The sequence below is a fragment of the Scyliorhinus canicula genome, chromosome 9 (assembly GCF_902713615.1).
Source record: "Scyliorhinus canicula chromosome 9, sScyCan1.1, whole genome shotgun sequence".
Classification (NCBI taxonomy): domain Eukaryota; kingdom Metazoa; phylum Chordata; class Chondrichthyes; order Carcharhiniformes; family Scyliorhinidae; genus Scyliorhinus; species Scyliorhinus canicula.
The window spans coordinates 100205166-100225772 of NC_052154.1; the positions used below are offsets into that span (position 1 = coordinate 100205166).

Here is a 20607-nt window from a genome sequence, read left to right on the forward strand (position 1 = left end):
TTCTGATTTTATTAAAAGCAGATATGATGGAGTGCTTCAGAACATCTCTGTCAAGCTGCCCCTTTCAGTAAATAAGTTTTTCCAGCCCACAGATATGTCATCTGAAGAATTCTTTCGACGATGGAAACAGTTAAACAGGTGAAAGACCCTTTCACTCTGAATATTGTCGGAGAATTATGGTTTAATAATCTTCAGCCTAATATGAGCAGGTATCTGAGCATTCTCTGTTGAAAGGTAACAAGCTCCTCCATCTTTGTGGACACACTGCCTAATATGCCTGAAGAAATAGATAGTTAAGTCAATTGAATTTGCATGTGTGGGTGTTAGGAATAAGTTATGGCTTTAAGTTTAAGCTTGATTTATATTTCTACAGTTGTGTATTCAGGAAACTGGAATTTTAGTTTTCCTTTAAAAGATGTCTGCATTTAAATGAGATTTTCTGATTCCAAAGGAAACATCAGGTAAAGAGAAAATGGGATGTTGCACAGTAACAGTGGGGCTACAAGCAACAAAAGTAGTTTGAAGTTCAGTAGGTGATTATGCTCTGAGCTACAGGGAGCAGTTGAAGTCTCTGCCTAACAGGATACAAAGGGAGGCTGCGGAGAGAAGGCCCCAAACTAAAGAACAAATACATCCCCAAAACAGGGAGAAGGACAGAAGGAAGTTCCAAAAAGACCTTCTGTCAAAGGGAAGGAATCTGGAAAAACTCCAGTTAAGTGAAGTTAAGAATGAGGAGCAGAGGCTCCAAGTCAAAAGACAAAGTGCAGACCTAGAATAATCAGGGCTTTCAAGAAATCAGAGATCCAAGGAGACCCGGAGTTTGGTAACTCCTTCCAATGAGCCTCTGAAGCAGTGGTGTTCTGTTGGCACAGTTGGGTATCTGAGAGACTGTGTGGAAGGCAAAGCTTGAGTGCTTGTGGTGCTCCATGGTAAAGGAACATGAGGAAAAGAGGTTGAAACTCTGAACGTAGATCCTTGGTGAAGATTTCCGAGGGAAAAAGTCATTTGGGAGAAGATTCCAAGGCACATTGTTTGAGATAGAGGGAAACCATTGCGTGAAAGATAGGGTTCTAGTGAAATTAGTTGGCTCATAGTGTGACGTGCACGGAGGGGGTTGGGGTGCATGAAGGAAGTTGATGAGAAACCCAAAGAAATCGTTTTGGGTGGAATCTGCCACTTGGTTTCAGAGTGTGGTGCATGTGATAAGGTTAGCCTATTTGTTTACATGGCCTGTGTATTTACTGAGAACATGAGAGTATAAGGTAGAGTTTGCAAATCAGTGTTCTGTAAAGGCATTGTTGGGGTGAAGGAGTAGTTTAATATAGTTCTTTCCTTGTTTAATAAATGTTTTTTTTTGTTAAAAGTTCATCAGCTGATTCCTGTGACTCTGTTCAGTCGCTGCCCACACATTTCTAAATAAAAAATAAAAGTTAGGATCAAGCTGACATGTCCAGCAGTGACATTCACTGGGATCATAATACATAGACTGGCAACTGAGTCACTGTGTGACAAGTTTTTGCTCAATTGTAGTGTACGCCATGGTCAGATAAACAATATATAATTGTCTTGGCTCACAACTGTAGGATGACCAGTACTATGTAATCCCGCTAAAGGCCGTAGTGGGGAGGCTGCTCAGACTTGTTATCTATCCTTTCCCTCTTTCTGAGGGCATTCCAGGACTGCAACTCACCTATGACTGAAAAACTCTTCATTTCTCCACCTTTGTAGTTCTGATCTGGTTCCCTGAGCTTTACTCTACTGCTTTGACACTGCAAATAATCAAAGCAAATTCAAAATACAGTTTTGACTGTTCATGTCCACTGTATTATCAGGAACTCTATCCCCCCTCCCCTTTCATCTTGTGAGGAAAGGTTTTCACCTGTGTTGCTTTCTTTGTATTGCTAATAATGTCCTCCAGGTTTTCTCAAAGCTTCCCCATATTGTGTCTTGAGTCTAAGCTTCGGGGATAAGTGCTATTACATCTGGAATGTTCTGGAAGAAGTAATAAATGCAGCATGTGGCCTGTGAAAATACTGAGAACTGTGTTCCATAAAGCTTTGGTACAAAATGTTTTTTTTTCTGTGTCCCTTAGCCCACACCAGGAAGTGCAACAGATATTTAAAGCTAAGTATCCAATGGATTCAGAGATGACCAAAACAAAGGTAGAAATCAAAATTGAACTGTACTGAGAAGTGATGCCAAATCGTGCCTCTGTAGTGTAATATTGGATTCTGCACTAACGTAAATGTCAACATTAACTCATTACCGGCACTCGCGATCAAATAGTTGTGGGTTCAAGCCTCACCCCAGAAATTGAGCACACAATATAGACATTCATAGGGGAATACTGAGGGAGCATCCTATCTTCTATGTATCTAGCATTGCATTGTCAGATGGTCACTTCTCAGTGAATGCCACTTGGTTGGAGGGTCAGTACTGAGGGAGGACCTCACTGCTGGGGGATCATTTCTGAGTGAGTGCCATATTGTTGGAGGGTCAATTCTGAGCGAGTGTTGGAGGGTCAGTACTCAGAGAGTGCAGCAGGCAGAGGGTCAGTCCACTGAAAATGCTCTACTGTCAGAGTGGAAATGATGAGGGAGTGCTGCTCTGTTGAAGGAGCAATCATTTGGCAATACTAAGGGAGTGCCGCACTGTTGAGATGGCAGGCTGAGGGAGTATTGCAGTCAGAGAGACTGTCCTTTGCAAGTGGTGCATTGTCAGGGGCAGTGCTAAGGGAGTGCTGCACTGTCGGAGGGTCAGTGCTGAGGGAGTGCTGCACTATTCGAGTGCTAGTGCTGAAGGACAGTGCAGTGCTGAGGGAGTGCTCTATTGTCAGAAGAATGGTGTTGAGGGAGCACTGCACAGTCAGAAGGTCAGTAATAACAGCCTATTGCATGTCAGGTGCAGTACTAAAGGAGCTCTGAGAGCCAATTCTGAGCAAGAGATCCACTGTCAGAGGGCAGTACTGAGGAAGTGCTTTACTGTGAAAGGGTCAGTCTTCGAACAGTGTTGCATTGCCAGATGGGTGGGCAGACCTGCTGGAGTGCTGCATTTTCAGAGTGGTTTGCTGAGGGAGTACTGCACCCTACTTAAGCCCACACCTCCACCCCATCCCTGTAACCCAGTAACCCCACCCAATCTTTTTGCACACTAAGGGGCAATTTAACATGGCCAATCCACCTAACCTGCGCACCTTTGGACTGTGGAAGAAAACCAGAGCACCCGGAGGAAATCCACACTGACACATGGAAAAAGTGCAAACTCCACACAGTCACCCATGGCCGGAATTGAACCCGGGACCCTGGAGCTGTGAGGCAGCAGTGCTAACCGCTATGCCACTGTGCTGCCCTTGTGAAAAGCATGATGCATCCCAGGAAGAGCAGTGAAGGTATTCATGGTGTTCTGACTTATATTTATCCTTCAATCCACATCCAAGAAAAACAGGTTGTTATCCTGTTGTACGTGCAGATTGGCTGCTGTATTTCCTACATTACAATAGTGATAACACTTCAAAATGTACCAGATTGACTTTGGGACTTCCTATGGTTGTGGCAAGCCTTGTTCAGTCAGCTTGGAGGCCACTGTGTGTGTGCTTATTCTGGACTTCAAGCTATTTATTTATTCATCTTTTTCATGAAGTATCTAAATGCACACTTGGAAAAACAATTTTGGAACCTGTTCCTGTTGTGAAGGAGCAGTCTTTACTGAGATGATTAGCAAGATCGAGGTTCTTGCAGCTTGTATGGATAAGATCGAGGTCTGCTGTGTTAATCTGCAGGCTGACAATGGCACCATTGTACAAGAACCTATTCAAGCAGGAGGAATTAAAAGAAATGTAGTGGAGACTTCTGGTGGCTGCATGTGAAAGATGGACCCTCACCAGGCAGCTCTGGTCAGGATCCGAACATCTATGTCGTTTTGTCTGATTTTTCAGGAAATTTTGCCAGAGAAACACTTCTGATGTTGGCATAAGATTCCAACATTGATTAAATGGGGGGCAAAAGGAGGGAAAAAGGCTGCAGAATACAATTCTTCGACTGACTCTGAGGCCTCATGCAGTCCTTCGACAAATAAAATGGTACAGGCAGCTTTGCCGACATCAGTCACCCCGATAATGGCAGATGTGCCTTCCAGTGTGTTCAAAAGAAGCACTGAAACGCATTGGAAGGTGAATTCAGAGAGGTTGTTGCAATCGATTGAAGAGGCAATGGGCCTCATTCAGAAGAAACTTGTCAAAACCGGCTAAGTAGCAAGGATACATGGTGAGGTGCTTGAAGGAGTGGAGAAGACCCTGACCACGCAAGTTGAGCAGCTTGCGTCGTTAAAGACTGAGATGGCGGTGGTGGTCGATCTAAACAGACGATTGAAGGCTGAGGTTGACGACCTAGCAAATCAGTCAAGGAGGCAGAACCTCCAATTCGTGGGGTTGACGGAGGGAGCCTGTAGCCCACTGAATACCTGTCGCAAATGTTTCAGAAGATGATGGGCGAGGTCGGATCTGTGTACCTTCCTGAGCTGGACAAGCTTCATTAAACAAGCCACCTGAAGCGCTTATTATTCCCTTCCACAGCTTCAGGAAGAAGGAGAGGGTCATGAAGTGGGCCAAAGAAAGCTGTGAAGTGAAATGGGAAGGCAAACCTGCGAGGATTTATCAAGATGTGTGAGCTGAGCTGGTGAGGAAGTGAGCAGCCTTTAATAAGGTTAAGGCTGTTCTACATAAGAAAGGAGTTTGATTCAGGGTAGTATATGTGGCAGAACTGAGGGTCACGTATGAGTCCAAAGAGTTTTATTTTGAGTCACCGGAGGAGGTGGAGGCCTTATTGTAAAGCATGGACTCGGGTCCAGTTAACTGTATTGGATAAGATCTATGTTTTCTGTGGGTTGTGATGGGTGTTGTGATATACTTTAGATAGATAGTTTTTCATATTTGCTGATAAAATCTGTTTTTCTTTTTGGAGGGCGGGAGATGGTGGCATATGATCCCCATTGGAAATTTAATCTGTGTGGTAGTCGCCACTGTTTGTATATATTACGTACATGAGAAGTAATATGGTAAGGCTCCTGTACTACAGGTACGGGGGTAGATCCCTGCCTGCTGGCTCCACCCAGTAGGTGGAGTATAAATGTATGTGCTCACCGAGCTGCAGCCATTTCAGAAGCAGCTGCAGGAGGCAACACATCTCTGCTCAATAAAGCCTCGGTTACTCTCTACTCTCGTCTCGTCGTAATTGATAGTGCACAAATTTATTAAGCAGAGATTTTATAGCGATGGACCTCCGCATCAAGCCAGATCGCCTGCAGCTGCACCCTCAAGCAGACAACGCCACATCGGCCTTAGACCACTGGCTAGCTTGCTTTGAAGCCTACATCGGATCAGCGACAGAGCAACCCTCAGAAGCACAGAAACTCCAGATTCTGTATACACAGTTGAGCTCCGATATTTTTCCCCTTATCCGGGACGCGTCCACCGACGCTGAGGCCATGGCGATTCTGAAAGAGAACTACACAGGGCTGATCAACAAACTCTACGCCAGGCACCTCCTGTCAACACGGCAACAACTCCCCGGTGAGTCATTGGAAGATTTCTGGCGTGCTCTGCACGCCCTGGTGAGGAACTGCGATTGCCAGACAGTTTCAGCCTTTGAACATTCCGAACTACCTCTTCCCCCCTCTCTCCCTCCCTTCCTTCCTTTCTTCCTCCGTCCCTCCCTCCATTCCTTTCTCCCTTCTTTTCTCCCTTCCTTTCTCCTCCCATCCTTCCTCCTCCTTTCCCCCTTTCCCTTCCCTCCCTTCCTTCCCTTCCCCTTGCTTTCCCTCCTTTCCTTCCCCTTTCCTTACCTCCTTCTCTTTTCCCTTTCCTTCCCCTTCCCTTCCTCCTTCCTTTCCCCCTTCCCTTCCTCCTTCCCTTCCTCCTTCCCTTCCTCCTTCCCTTCCTCCTTCCCTTTGTCTCTCCGTTTGTGTGTGTGTGTGTGTGTGTTGGGGGGGGGGGGGAGGCAGATCCATAGAGATTTCTGAACCCACAGGATAAGGAGTTCTCATTCCTTTCACATGTACATGGAGTGTACTCCAGGATTGATTTCCTTCTCATGGGTAAGTCCTTGCTCCTTTGGGTAGAAAGAGCGGAATGCTCAGCAATAATAATTTCTGACCGTACTCTACACTTTGTGGATTTGGTCTGGGAGATAAATCCCATTCAGTGCCCACCGTGGAGGTTAGACGTGGTGCTATTAATGGTGAAGGGGTTTTGTATTCACATGGCTATGGAGTTATAGGCCAGGGCTTAGAAACTCCAAAGCGTATTATGAAGCTCACCTGACCTCTGACTTTTAGGTTGAATTTGACTAGGATGGGCATAAAAGCCTTCACTTCAGGTGTGATTCATTACACTTCCTAGGTGCTTTTATCAAAAGAAAGTTCATTATAAGAATGTAGTTAACATATATAAAATGCTTATCAAGAATTTGATATCAATTACAAACATGAAAAAACACACAAAAGCTACAGTAATCTGTATGAATATAACTCTTAATGAATCTTCCTTAGTAATTGTTCCAATTCAATTCAAAATCTAATAAAAAAAACAAAACCCCTTTCAAGGGCGTGGCTTGGCACACTGTAATCTCACTTGAACGGGGCTGGTCCTTTACCTGAGATTCTGATCCAGTTTCCAATGAGCAGATTCAAAACTCCTTCAGTAAAGCAACTCTATCTTTAAAGTTACCAAGGCAATTTGCCACACTCAATGTGCTTTCAGTTCACTGGAACAGCTTTAAAATAAAAACAGAGAAAACAGGGAGACTTCCTGCAGTCCAAACCACCAAACCGAAACTGAAACCCAGAAACCTAAACCCCCTCTCACCTGACAGCCACAGCCCAACTGCACCCAGAAATGGCATCATTGAAGCCGTGCTACAAGTCATGTGGTAAAACAAAACCTTTCTTAAAGGGACACTCACATGACACCTCCCCCAAGAACAAAATAATAAACCATCAATTCAAAGATGGTTTCATTTTTCAAACCTTTTCACTTGTACATTACTAACACTTAACAATCAACATACAATTTATAAAATCAAAACAGGCAAACATTTACAGTAATTTGGTCCATTTCAGTTCTTTGTCTTCCACCATTGAAACTCCTTCCCTTTGTCACAATTGTGACAATGCATCGGCTATTACGTTTTCCCATCCTACCACATGTATAAGTTTTAAATTAAATGACTGTAATAATAGACTCCATCAAAACAGTCTGGCATTTTTATTCTTTAATTTCCCCAAAAATGTCAACGGACTATGATCAGTATATATAATCGTTTCAGATGAATTGCTGGTAACATAAATGTTAAAATGCTGCAAAGCCAGCACCAAGCTCAAAGTCTCCTTTTCAGTTGTCGAATACTTCCTCTGGTGATCATTACATTTTTTGGAAAAATACCCAATAGGCTGCTCTATTCCGTTGTCTTCTTGCAAGAGCATGGCACCTATGCCCACATCACTCGCATCGATAACCACCTTGAATGTTTTTTGTGTACTTTGGGGTGGCTAACACAGAAGCAGTGGTTAATACAGCCTTCAGGCCGTCAAATGCCTGTTGACACTCCGCCGTCCACTAAAATTTGCTATTCTTCTTCAGCAAGTCTGTCAGTGGAGCAACCATGCTGCTTAAATTCGACACAAATTTACGGGGGAAAACACTCAGGCCAAGAAATTTCGTTATTTTCCTTTGTGTCGAGGGTATTGGGAACTCCCCAATAACTTTTGTATTCACAGCCTGTGGGATCATTTGTCCATGTCCAATGGCTTTTCCAAACTCACTTTTGGCCAGGTTTACCACCAAACCCGCCTCCTGAAGGCAATCGAATAACTTCATCAGATGCTTCAAATGTTCTTTTTATGTCTGACTAGAAATTATCTATGTTCACAATTGGTTAATCCTGAAATTACTTTGTTGGTTAATCATTGTGGCTGGGGTAGTTTACTTGCCAAATTGCATAGCTTTTAATTGGTATAAATTATTTGGAGTCACAAAGGCTGAAATATTCTCTGCCCTTTCGGTAACCTTTGAGTAAATCCAGTTTGGAGATAGAAGCTGATTGTCCCACCTTCTGAATGCAGTCCTTCAGCCATGGGATAGGATAAAAGTCCATTCTTATAACTGCATTAACCTTTCTATAGTCCACACACAACCGTTGGGTACCGTCTGATTTTGGTACCATCACTATGAGCTCCATTGGCTGCAACCCACTTCAATTATGGCTGTTTTAAGCATACTTTCAATCTCCTTGTTAACCTGTGCCAATTTTAAAGGGTGAAGTCTATATGGATGTTGTTTAATTCGAACAGCATTTCCTACATCGACATCATGCATAGCCATTTTAGTACTTCCCAATTTATCTCCACAAACTTGCCCATGTGATATCAATAACTCTTTCAGGTTAGTTCTTTTTTCCTCTGGGAGGTAACTTAACAATTTATCCCAATTTTTAAGAACATCCTCGTTATCCAATTTAATTGAGGAATGTCAAATTTGGAGTCATCTGGATTTGGTTCTTCACTTTGTGTCATAACCACTAAAACCTCCTCCTTTTTCTCTCCTTCCCTTTCAAAATACCTTTTAAGCATATTCACATGACACACTCGGTGAGTTTTCCTTCTACTTGGCGTTCTCACCAAGTAATTCACCTCACTCAATTTCCTTTCAATCTGATAAGGTCCACAAAACCTAGCTTTTAAAGACTCACCTACCACTGGTAACAATACTAAAACGTTATCTCACTGGCAAAACTACAAACTTTTGCTTTCTTGTCTGCTTTCTGTTTCATCACATACTGTGCAACTTTTAAATGTTTAGCCAATTCACCCCTGCTCTATTTAAAATTCCTTAAAATTTGACACGTAATCCAGTAATGCAGTTTCAGAATTCTCACTCGCCAATATCTCCTTAATCAATTTAAGTTTTCCCCTTACCTCATGACCAAACATCAGCTCAAAGGGACTGAATTTGCTTGACTCATTAGGTGCATCCCTAATTGCAAAATATACAAATGGAATTCCTTTACCCCAACCCTCTGGATAATCTTGACAATGTGCCCTCAACATTGTCTTTAATGTCTGTTCCCACTTTTCTACTGCTCCCTGCGGTTCTGGATGGTACGCAGTTGATTTAAATTGTTTTACTCCTAAGCTTTCCATAACCTCCTTGAATAACTTTGAGGTGAAAGTTGATCTTTGATCCAATTCTATTTCTGTGGGTAGTCCATATTTAGTAAAAAAAACTTAAGTAACTCCTCCACAATCTTTTTAGGTATAATATTGCATACTGGAATGGCCTCTGGAAACTTAGTAGACACATCCATTATAGTCAAAAGATATTGATGACCACTTTTTGTTTTCGGATGCGGTCCTACGCAATAAATTAGGACCTGTGTAAAAGGTTTCTCAAATGCTGTAATGGGTATTAAGGGCATTGGTTTATCACCGCTTGAGGTTTCTCTATCACTTGACATGTGTGACATGATCGTCAAAATGTAGCTGCATCTTTTAGTAGTCCAGGCCTATAAATTTTTTTTTATATTATATCTTGAGTTTTCCTTACTCCCAAATGATCTCCCACTGGTACCTCATGTGCTACTCGCAACATCTCCTTTCTATACCCTACCAGCACTACCGCTTCATGAACTTCTGCCCACTTTTCATCCGCCTACATATGTAAAGGTCTCCATTTTCTCATTAAGACATAATTTTTAAGGTAACAACATTCTGGCATACACTTAGATTCCTCTTCCGTGTATGCTTTCTGAACAGCAGTCTTCTTTCTGTATCTTTCTGTTGTAGCTCTGCCAACTTTCCTGAACCCTAAAAATATCCACCTCATCCTCCACCTGTTCTTGTTCTTTTCCAACCATCTGATCAAAAATAGTTTCTGATAATTAAACGTCAACTTTATCTAAAAGCAAATTACTGCGGATGCTGGAATCTGAAACGAAAGAGAAAATGCTGGAAAATCTCAGCAAGTCTGACAGCATCTGTAGGGAGAGAAAAGAGCTAAAGTTTCGAGTCCGATAACTCTTTGTCAAAGCATCTTTTCTCTGTCGTCAACTGTATCTTCACTCTTTGACTTTTCCTCTTGTCTTAACCTGTGACTTTGCGACCTTGGTACCACACAATCAGGAAAAATCCCAGAATATTCTCCTTCAACAATTCAGTTGTTTGGTTTTCCACTGGCTTATCAACAACAGTAGGCATCACTCCCACCTGCGATCCACCTACAGCATTACCCAAGATAAACTGTATTCCTGGACAAGATAATTTCCCTATTACTCCTACTACCACTTCACCACTCTTCACTGGACTCTCCAACCTCACCTTATATAACGGAACACTACTCCTCTCATCCTAAATTCCACATATTACCACCTTTTCTGGCAATATTCCTCCCAAACTACTCTCTCAAAGATTGACTTGCTCCTGTATCACTTCAAATTTTGACTTCTTTACCTACTCCTCCTAGTACAGATGAGTAAACGTTACCCACACAAGTAAATTCTTTAAGGAAATCTGGCACCTTCTCATCAATCCACCTCTTGATCAGACAATATATTCTTTTGCACTTCTTTCACTTCAGTTGGACTTTCCTTTACCACTTTAATAAACTCCACTGGCTTAACCTGTTTCACCGCATCAGCCTTCCCAGCACTTTTCTTAACACTTTTCATTTGTCTTCCACCCTTCTGGCTTTCCTTTTTAATCTGAGGTGCACTATCTTTATTATCTCACATTAGATCTCCTTTACCACCTGAATATTTCTATTTTCCCCAGTTTCTATCCCTCACTGGCTGAAACTGATGTTGGAAACCATACTTTGATTTATGAACCAATTCATTTTCATCTGCCATTTCTGCTGCTAATCTCACAGTTTTAACCCTCTGCTCTTCCACATGAGTTCTCACTACATCAGGAATTGAATTTTCCAACTCCTCCAAAATGATAATTTCTCCAAGAGCTTCATATGTTTGGTCTATTTTCAAAGCCCGATAAGTACTCTGTTTGATACTTTCAAACTCTAAGTATGTTTGACCGGGTTCTTTTCTTAAATATCTAGACTTTTGTCTGTAAGCTCCAGGCAGTAGTTCATATGCACCAAAATTGATTTTTTAATCTGCTCAAACTTACCATATACCTCCTCTGATCGTAATGCAACCAATTCACTCGCTCTGCCTACCCACTTTGTTTGAATCAGTAATACCCACATGTTCTGTGGCCATTTCATTTGTTTAGCCACCTTCTCAAATGAAATGAAAAAGGCTTCCACATCCTTCTCATCAAACCTTAGCAATGCTGGGACATAATTAAATAGATTCCCATCAAGCCTTCGACTATGAAGCTCTTGCTCTTTCTCACTATCCTCATCACTATCCTCAGACTATACTTTTCTCTTTACCTCTACCAATTTTAACTGACGTTCACTTTTCATGGCCAGTTTCCGAAGTTCACAGTCTCTCTCTTAGTTTTCTTCTCTTTCCTCCCTCTCTTTTTTGTTTCCTGATATGTAATCCAAGCAGTTTCATTTGTTGTGTTTTTTGTTCCTCCCTTTCTCTTGCTTTTGGTTCTGCTCGGGCTAATCTTTCGTTTTCCTTCATTTTGAATTCAAGCTGCTTTAATTCTTTTTCATGTTCAAGTTGTTTCATCTGTAATTGAATTCTAGCCATTTCCAATTATTCTGATCGTGCCTCAGGCAATTTTAAATGCTTAGCTACCGCCGCAATTACTTATCCTTTCCGTACTCTGTCAGGCAATGTTAATTGTAATATTTTTGCCAATCCTGAAAACATTGTTTTAGTCATCGTTTATCAGGTACTTTCCGTGACCTTCTCCACCCCAAAAACTTCTCAGCAGCCGAAAGAGCCATTGTCCACAACACACTCCCTATTTAAACTTGAATACAGCACCTGAAAAGAAAACACAAATATGCTCCCCCCCCACTGTCTTTGAGTTCACTAATCCAACTCAATCATGAAATATAGAATTTAATCCAGGACGAGCCCCCAATATGTTATGGGCCAGGGTTTAGAAACTCCAAAGTGTATTCTGAAGTTCACCTGACCTATAACTTTTATGTTGAATTTGGCTAGAATGAACACAAGAGCTTTCCCTTCAGGTGTAATTCATCAGAGTTCCTAGATGCTTTTATTAAAACAAAGTTTATTATAAGAATGTATTTAACGTTTATGAAACGCTTATCAAGAATTGGATATCAATTACAAATATGAAAAAACACACAACAGCTACAGTAATCTATGTATATAACACTTAATGAATCCCCCTTAGCTGTTCCAATTCAATACAAAATCTGATAAAACCAAAACCCCTTTCAAGGGCGGGGCCCAGCACACTGTAATCTCACTTGAATGGGACTGGTCCTTTTCCTGAGATCCAGCCTCCAACCAACAATTTCAAAACTCCTTCCGGAAAAAAATTCTATCTTTAAAGTTATCAAGGCAGTTTGCCACACCCAATGTGCTTTCAGTTCACTGGAACAGCTTTAAAATAAAAACATAGAAAACAAGAAAGCACTGCTTCTTAACACAGTGCTTTTTCTTCTGCAGTCCAAACCAACAAACCAAAACTGAAACCCAAAAACCTAAACCCTCTCTCACCTGACAGCCACAGCCCAGCTCCACCCACAAAATGACATCACTGAAGCTGAGCTGCAAGCCATGTGGTAAAACAAAGCCTTTCTTAAAGGGACACTCACATGACAATGACTATTGAGGAGCATATTAAACTCAATAGGAACCATTCCGTCTCTCCCTCTGCTCTTTGGGAAGCTCTTAAGCCAGTGGTTTGAGGGGAGATAATCTATAAAGTTAATCTACGTAGAACTGCGAGGGCAGAGCAGCAGCGACTGGTGGGTGTGATTTTGGAGGTGGATCGCCATTATTCAGACAGTGACTAGGAAGTACCTGCAAACACAGTTCGATATGGGATCCACAGGGAACACAGTGGGTCAGCGAGGGGAGTAGTTTATGACTACAGGGAGAAGGCATGCCATCTTCTGGCTCACCAACTGAGGTGGCAGGCGGATTCCTAGGAGATTGCTCCGATCAGAGACTTGTGTGGCAGTTTTGTGTCTGTCCCTAGAGAGGTCAATGCAACATTTGAGATAATTTATCGGGATCTTTATAGGTCAGAACCCCCAGGAAATGGGTTGAGCATGTCGGATTTCCGAGATGGATTGTCAATCCTGGCGGTAGAGAGAGAAGAGAGGATTTGGAGACCCCACTGAGCCCTGAGGAGGTGTTGAAGAGCATTGGGCCTATACAGTCCGGGAAAGCCCCTGGTCCTGACAGGTTTCCTGTTGAATTTTACAAGAGGTTTGCAGGTCAACTGATACCACTGATAGTAGGCATGTTCAATGATTCTTTTGCTCTGGGGCATTGCCTGATTCACTGCAGCAGACCTTCATCTCCTCCATTTTGAAAAAAAATAAAGACCCAACACAATGCAGATCATATAGACCCATTTCCCTTTGAACGTGGACGCTAACTACTCATCAAGATGCTGGTGCTGAGATTAGAGGCATGTGTCCCAGAGGTAATTGTAGAGGACTAGACAGGTTTTGTCAAGGGGTGGCAATTATCTGCTAATAAATGGCGGATGGTGAATGTTGTCCTCTTTCCCCTGATCAGCTTATGAACCAGTGGTCATTATCTCGATGTGTGCGGAGAAGGCTTTCACAGCGTAGAGTGGAAGTATCTCTTTGAGATGCTTAGGCAGAACTTTATTTCATGGGTTTAGCTATTGGTATAGATCACCTAAGGTAAGTGTATGCACTAACGCAATGATCTTAGGGTACTTTCTCTTGAACAGAGGTACAAGGCTGAGGTGCCCATTGTTGCCACTCATGTTTACACTAGCGATTGAGCCCTTGGCCATTGCGTTGAGGTCTTCCAGAAAATGGAGGGGGATAGAGAGGGGAGGAGAGGGAGTTTATATGGCGTGTTTGTATGCTGATGACCTGTTATTGTATGTTATAGACCCAGTCCCCACTATGAAAGAAATAATGAAGCTAATGACGAGTTTTGGCTCCTTTTAGGGATACAACAGAACCTGTAGCAGAGGGAATACTTTTCGGTTAATCCCCCGGGAAGGGGAGCCAATCTTGGGGTGTTGCCTTTTTATCTTGCTAGAGGTAGCTGGCCTAACCAGTAATGTCCACATTCCTGTAAATGATTTAAAAATATACCTGGGTATCCAGGTGACTCGTGATTGGCCTACATTTAATATATCAAATTATACCAGTCTGGTGCGTAGAGTGAGGTCAGATCTGCAAAAATGGGGTAACCTTCCGAAGTCCCTTGTGGGCAATCTCCAGACCATTAAGATGAAAATTCTTCCAAGGTTTTTGCTTTTGTTTCAATGCCTTCCTGTTTTCCTCCTTAATTCTTTTTTTGGCAGGATTAACAGGTTACTGACCTCTTTTACTTGCGGGTAAATCACCAAGAATCCATTGGTTGTTCCTTCAGAAGGACCGACAGCCAGGGGATCTGGGCTTACCTAACTTGCTGTTTTATTATTGGGCAGCCAGTATTGAAACGGAGTTGGGGGAGCCAAATTCTATATGAGGTCAGATAGAGGAGAGTTCATGTGGGGGCTCAGGTTTGTGGGCTTTGGTGACAGTTCCCTCCCATTCGCCCTGGCGAAGTGTTCCTCGAACCCGGTAGTGATCTTTACTTTCAGGATATGGAGGCAGTTTAGGCAGCTCTACAAACTGAACTCCATGTCACAATTGACCTCCACCTGTGGCAATCATTTGTTTGTGCCACCGAGTTTGGATGTGACATTTGTGTCATGGAGGGGAAAGGGCCTCGAGAACTTTAGGGATCTGTTCATGGAGGGTCGATTTGCCAGTTTGGATGAGCTCTCGGTGAGATTTTAGCTGCCAGGGACGTACTTGTTCCACGACTTCCAGCTGCACAATTTTATTCAGCAGGTCTGTCTTACATTTACTTTAGCCCTACAACCCACCCTGCTTAGGCAAATCTTATTGCTGATGGGGTCTGAGCGGGTAGAGCATTTCAAATATCAATGGGCGGATCATGTCAATTGAGGGAGCTTCGCTGGACTGGGTGAGACAAAGTGGTTTGGGGAACTCGGTCATATTCTGGATGAAGAGGTGTAGTGTGAGGCCCTTTGCAGGGTGAACTCCACTTCCTCCTGTGCGCAGCTTAGCGTGATTCAGCTGAAGGTGATGCATAGAGCTCACCTGACCAAGGCAAGGATGAGTGGGTTCTTTGTGGGAGTGGAGCACAAATGTGGGCAGTGTTCTCGGGGCCCACTCACCACACCCACATGTTCTGGTCGTGCCCTAGGATGGTAAGCTCCTTCTTCAACACCATGCCAGTGATTCTCAATATGGATCTGGAGGCTTATCTTTTCGTGGCCATTTTTGGGGTGTGTGACTCGCCATGACTGCAGACCGGGGTGAAGCCGGATGTTCTGGCCTTTGCCTCGCTGATAACCCAGAGGTAGGTTCTGCTGGGATGGGGATCCTCTACTCCGCTCAGTTCCTCAGCCTGGTTGGGTGACTTTATGGAGTTTCAATATCAGAATAAGGGGATCACCATTAGGGGATCTGCGGAGGGGTTCTACCTGAGTTAGCAGTCATTCATTTTCTACTTTACAGAATTAGTTGTCATTAGCTGATAAGGGGAAGTAGTTAGTAGTGTTGTGAAAAGATTATATGACAGGTTGTGTGTATCTTGTTTTTTCTGTGTGATTTACCGTGTCATTATACTGTGTCAATATCAATAATATTGGCTATTGTTGCCAATCGGCACCGGAGTCACCAATAATGTTGCTCTTTTTAATGTGTGGAATACTATCCCACCAATCGGCACCAATAATGTTGTCAAATTAATTGGATATGGCAGTTATTAATGATAATATTGCTTTTCAGAGTCGCCAGGTATCAAATGATACCACCACAAGGCTTTACCAGATATCGATCAAAGACTAAACAACCAGTTCGTCAGTTCAAGTTCAAAGATAGTTTATTTACACACAAGGATTACTTCAACATGCAACATAAAACACTACAAGTTAAACTACACCTAACAACTACAATAACCAATACTTAACTTCAGGGCAACCGGCTCTTTGCAGATGAACAAGGCCTTTGTTTGGATCTTGCGAGGCTGGGTACTTATCAACGCTACAGAGGTGTACAATCTTTATTTTTATAGGTGGTTACATTGTTTATTGGGTTGGGTGAATTCCAAAGAAGGGGTCACGGAGTGTATATATCGGGGAACGGGAAGCTCTTTTTCGCCATTTGCTGAGTCTAAGTTTCTGGATGACACTGCAGATTATCGCTATCACCAGAAGGGCCTCTACTGTATATGAAAGGGAATACCATTTAACAATGTTTTTGCACCAAGTGGGGGTATCAGTGTTTATCTGTATGTGTGATGTGGTGTCCGGGCTAGGGGTATCATGTTGTGTGGTCATGTTTGGGGCTGGTGTGGTGTAGGGTACAAAAGCTTGTAACGTACGCAGTTGTAGGAGTCCAGCGATGATCGCAATGGAGGTCATCAGTCCTGTCTTCATCTTGTCTTCTGTTCTTCATTCACCCCGGGGGTGCAAGCATAGTATCTGTTATTAAAGTTGGTTAACATCTCATTTTGTTTGTTTTTTTCTCCTTAACGTCAATTACCCATTAGAATCATCACCATGTGTGACTCCCTCATTTTTTTTTTAAATACCATTTTGGAGAGACAAGAAATGCAAATTTTTAAAGTACAGAGACTCTCAGCTTGTGGTTGATGCTTGGAGTGGGCAGACAATTTCACCGTCCAGTCTTTTCTTTACTACAGCCATTGATGATTGAGGCTTATTCTTAACTAGCCGAATTTTAGGGCAGCCAGTTTTATAAAGTTTCTTCGTCCCGGGTCCAGAGGTAGTTCGCTTATAGCAGCAAATGTGGCAACCAAGTGTGTCAAACATGTAAATAGCAAGTGAGGAAGCGACCAAAGAGTCGCAGAAGGTAAAGGGATGAGTGTACAGATTGTGGCAAAGGGCATTCTTTAAAACACAATAAGAGCAGAGAAGGGAAAACTAAGACCTGCCAAAGACAGTGAAAAGTGTGGGCAAGAATGGGTAGGGTGGTGATCAGTGCCGTTGCTCCACTACCCGAGCTTAGCTGACCGGATGCATTTGGGGTCCTCAGGCAGGGCTGGGATTAGTGCCTTTGCTCCCTACCTGGGTGACCTAAACGAGCAGAAAGAATTTGTAATACATGTGAGATCCAACAATTGTTCCTTTAATGGCCATTGATCAGTAAATGGCGTCAGAAGAGTAACTATGACTGTATCAAGAAATTGAGTGTGAGGCCGACATTAATTAAAACCATGTAGCAATAAGAAAGAAAGAAGGAAATAAAAGGAGGACAGGCTCCATCAGTCAGTAGGACACCGTAATTCTTATGCGGCTCCTTTTTCTCATCATCTGGACACCTCAGGGTTTTGTATCGAAAAGCGTTGTAAAAGGGTTACTGTAAAGGGAGTCAGACACGGAATCGTCACCATCTCCCGGTTGCCAGATTCGTGTCTGCCGTTTTTGTGCTGTGGCTGCGTGGACCGTTGTGCAATCCGTATTGTCATGTCTTCAAGTTGTCGCGGTGCCAAAAAGTGGTTCGTTTGTGATGAGGCATAGGGGCGGTGGCAGTGAAGGGCAAATTACTGTTGTCGGGGGGTGGCGGTGGCTCTGGCTTTGGAAGGGGATATTGGGGGCTAAACATGTCCTGGTCGTGGTTCCAGAGGCTGGGGTGACTGGGGCCGGGGAGGTTGTACCAGTGGTCAGTGATTGTGGTCAATTCAGGGAGGCTGGCGCTATCGTCTGAATCAAGCTCAAGGTAGGAACTGTGGGCGTGGACGTGCTGTCATGGCTGGGGGAGGGTTGGACTAGGTTGTCGATGGGCGGGGCGGAATCGTCTGCTATTGCCAGGGAGATGTGGTGGAGGTGGCTACTTTGGGTTCCATAGACTTTGAGCTGGTTGATGTGTAACTAACCAGTTTTACCATTGGGGTACGTTATCTTGTACACAGAGGGGCTCACTTTGTCTGAAATGGAGTAGGGTCATGCAAATTTAGAGGAGAGGAACGAACTTGGATTGTACAGGGAAACCATCACTTGCTGACCGACTGTATACTCTACGGGGTGGATTGTTTTATCAAAGCAGGCCATACTCTGCTTTTTCCTAGCACCTAGTCGGACAGCTGCAGCGAGCTGTGCTGCTTTAATATTTTCCGTGACTTGTTGGACTGCTTTTTCATGGGTGAGGGCGGTGACTGTGGGGCATGCCAAATCGAGACCTAATAAATATTCAGTTCATGGGCCGTCCGGGCATGAGAGTATGGGGGGGGGTGAAACCTGTGGAACTGGATACTGTGCTCCTAGTAAACATAAGGGCGAATGGGAGGACTTTGTCCTATGTGGTGTTATGCTGTTGCACCATTTTTCTTCTGGTCTCTTTCAATGTGTGATTCATTCGTTCAACAATGCCGCTGGATTGAGGGTGATACGCTATGTGAAATTTTTGCATGAATCTAAAAATCGTTAGGACATTTTGCATGACTCTGCCGGTGAAATGGGAACCTTTGTCTGACTCAATGCTGCGGGGAAGACCCCAGCGTGTAAATATCTGTTGGGTCAAAATCTTAGCTGTGACTTTCGCTGTGTTTGTTCGGGAGGGAAATGTTTCTACCCATTTTGTAAAGGTGTTGATTACTACTATTACATATTTAAAACCATTTCTGCAGGGGGTAGGGGGAGGGGACCAATGTAGTCGAGCTGTAAATTTGTCCATGAGCCATTAACAGGTCGGGTGTGTCTGAATTGTCCTTTCATGGAATACCTTTCAGAATTGTTCTGTGCACAGATTAAACAATTCTCAACATAATACGTGACGTCTGCTTTTAAAATGGGCCACCAGCACAAAGGTCTTAAATAGGCAATGGTATTGTCTATCCCCTGATATCCGTGTCCGTCATGAAACTGGTAAATTATCTGGTTTCTGCCCTGGGTGGGAACCACATAAATTCCATTTTTCAAAACTATACCGGCCTGGACCATCAGTGTGTCCTTGAATTTGTCATAGGGGGCTGGGAAGTTACCGTCTAAAACTTGCTTAAGAGTGTCGTCTGCGTTTTGGGCCTGGGCTAAATCTTCAATATTGGTCTGTGAAACCTGGACTGCGTGTATCGGTTCACTTTCGGGGGGTTGCCAAAAGTGTACGTGGAGTGACCCTGACTTAGCTAAGGCGTCTGCCTTTACATTATCGGGTGGGGAGGAACAATGATGACTTCTCACTTTGATTATACCATATGTGTGGTCTTTTTCTGTCTTAAGGACATGCTTCAGCAATGAGGCTGAGGGTAGGGGTTTACCATCAGTGGATATGAATCCTCGAGATTCCCACAGGGGCAGGAATCCTGTCAAACTATTGCAGACATATAAACTGTCCGAATGTATGTCCGCTGGGGTCGGAAAGGAATCTGGGTGCTGCACTACATATGCTATGGCTGCTAATTCGACTGCTTATGATCCCAGGTAGCCGGGCAGTTTTAAAGATATTTTCTCTAATGCGGGTCCCTGTGCGTCTTCCACATAAATTCCACAACCAGTTATTCTCTTTCCATTCTCAATGGTGGAGGAACCGGCTACACCAATTTTTAAAGCATTGTCTGTGGTCTGGGGATTCTGTGTTCTGATGCCTGCTCGTGTGTGTAGTGACTTTGGAATAAAGGGTCCTGTGTGGTGTTTGGCTGCAATGATCTGGCACTCATGTGGGGTTCCTGCATTCTGAAGGTTGTCTGCTAAAAATGTGTGGGTTTTTGTATGTTTAACTATAATGTCCCTTCCTTGTAACAACAGTGTCCAGCAAGCTGCTCTAATCTAGCTGACTGAACCGTCCTTTAACCTACCATCGAACAATAGCTGCTTGGGGTGTGCTAAGTTAAAATCGTTACTGGGGTAAGGCCTGTGATGTATGCAAAATACTGCACTGCCCAAAAGACTGCGAGCAAGTGCTGTTCGCAGGCTGAAAATCCTTGCTCTACAGGACCCAAAATTCGTGAGGCATAGGCTACGGGTCCTAAGCGGTCATGTCTTTCCTGTAGGAGTACTTCTGATAGGGTTCAGTTGGTGGTTGCTACTTCTATGGCGTAGGGAGAGTGGGGGTCTGGAACTTGCAAAGCGGGGGCTGTGCCTAGGGCGCATTTGAATTCATTGATGGCGTTCATGTGCTGAGGAAGCCATTCCCTTGGGGCGTTCCTTTTTAGGAGCTCTGAGAATGGCAAAACCATCTATATGGTTCCTACGATATCCAACTAATCCTAAGAATGACCGGAGTGCAGTGACATTGTGGGACAGGGGCAATTTAACTATTGACTCAATCCGTTTGTGTTCAATCTCTCGCTTCCCGTCGGTGATAATGGTGCCTAAATAAAGGATCTTTTCTTTAAGGATCTGGGCTTTTTTCGGGTTAACCTTGCATCCAATTGATTGTAAGAGACCTAGCAATTCAGAAAGAAGCTTAACATGCTCTTT

The 20607-nt window shown here is 43.4% G+C and overlaps 1 protein-coding gene across 12 annotated transcripts in view; it reads left to right on the plus strand.

Moving 5' to 3' along the window:
- Positions 1-20607, plus strand: part of LOC119971578 (AP-2 complex subunit alpha-2-like) — a 527190-nt gene that overhangs the window by 423755 nt on the left and 82828 nt on the right. For 8 of the 12 annotated variants that reach the window (XM_038807337.1, XM_038807343.1, XM_038807342.1 and 5 more), the window contains 2 exons: positions 22-138; positions 2093-2162. The exons of 1 other annotated variant lie outside the window; for it this stretch is intronic. In XM_038807337.1, the coding sequence (XP_038663265.1) occupies positions 22-138; positions 2093-2162 (187 nt within the window). The remainder of the gene's footprint in view (positions 1-21; positions 139-2092; positions 2163-20607) is intronic. 3 more of the 12 variants (XM_038807338.1, XM_038807346.1, XM_038807345.1) reach the window with 1 other exon arrangement.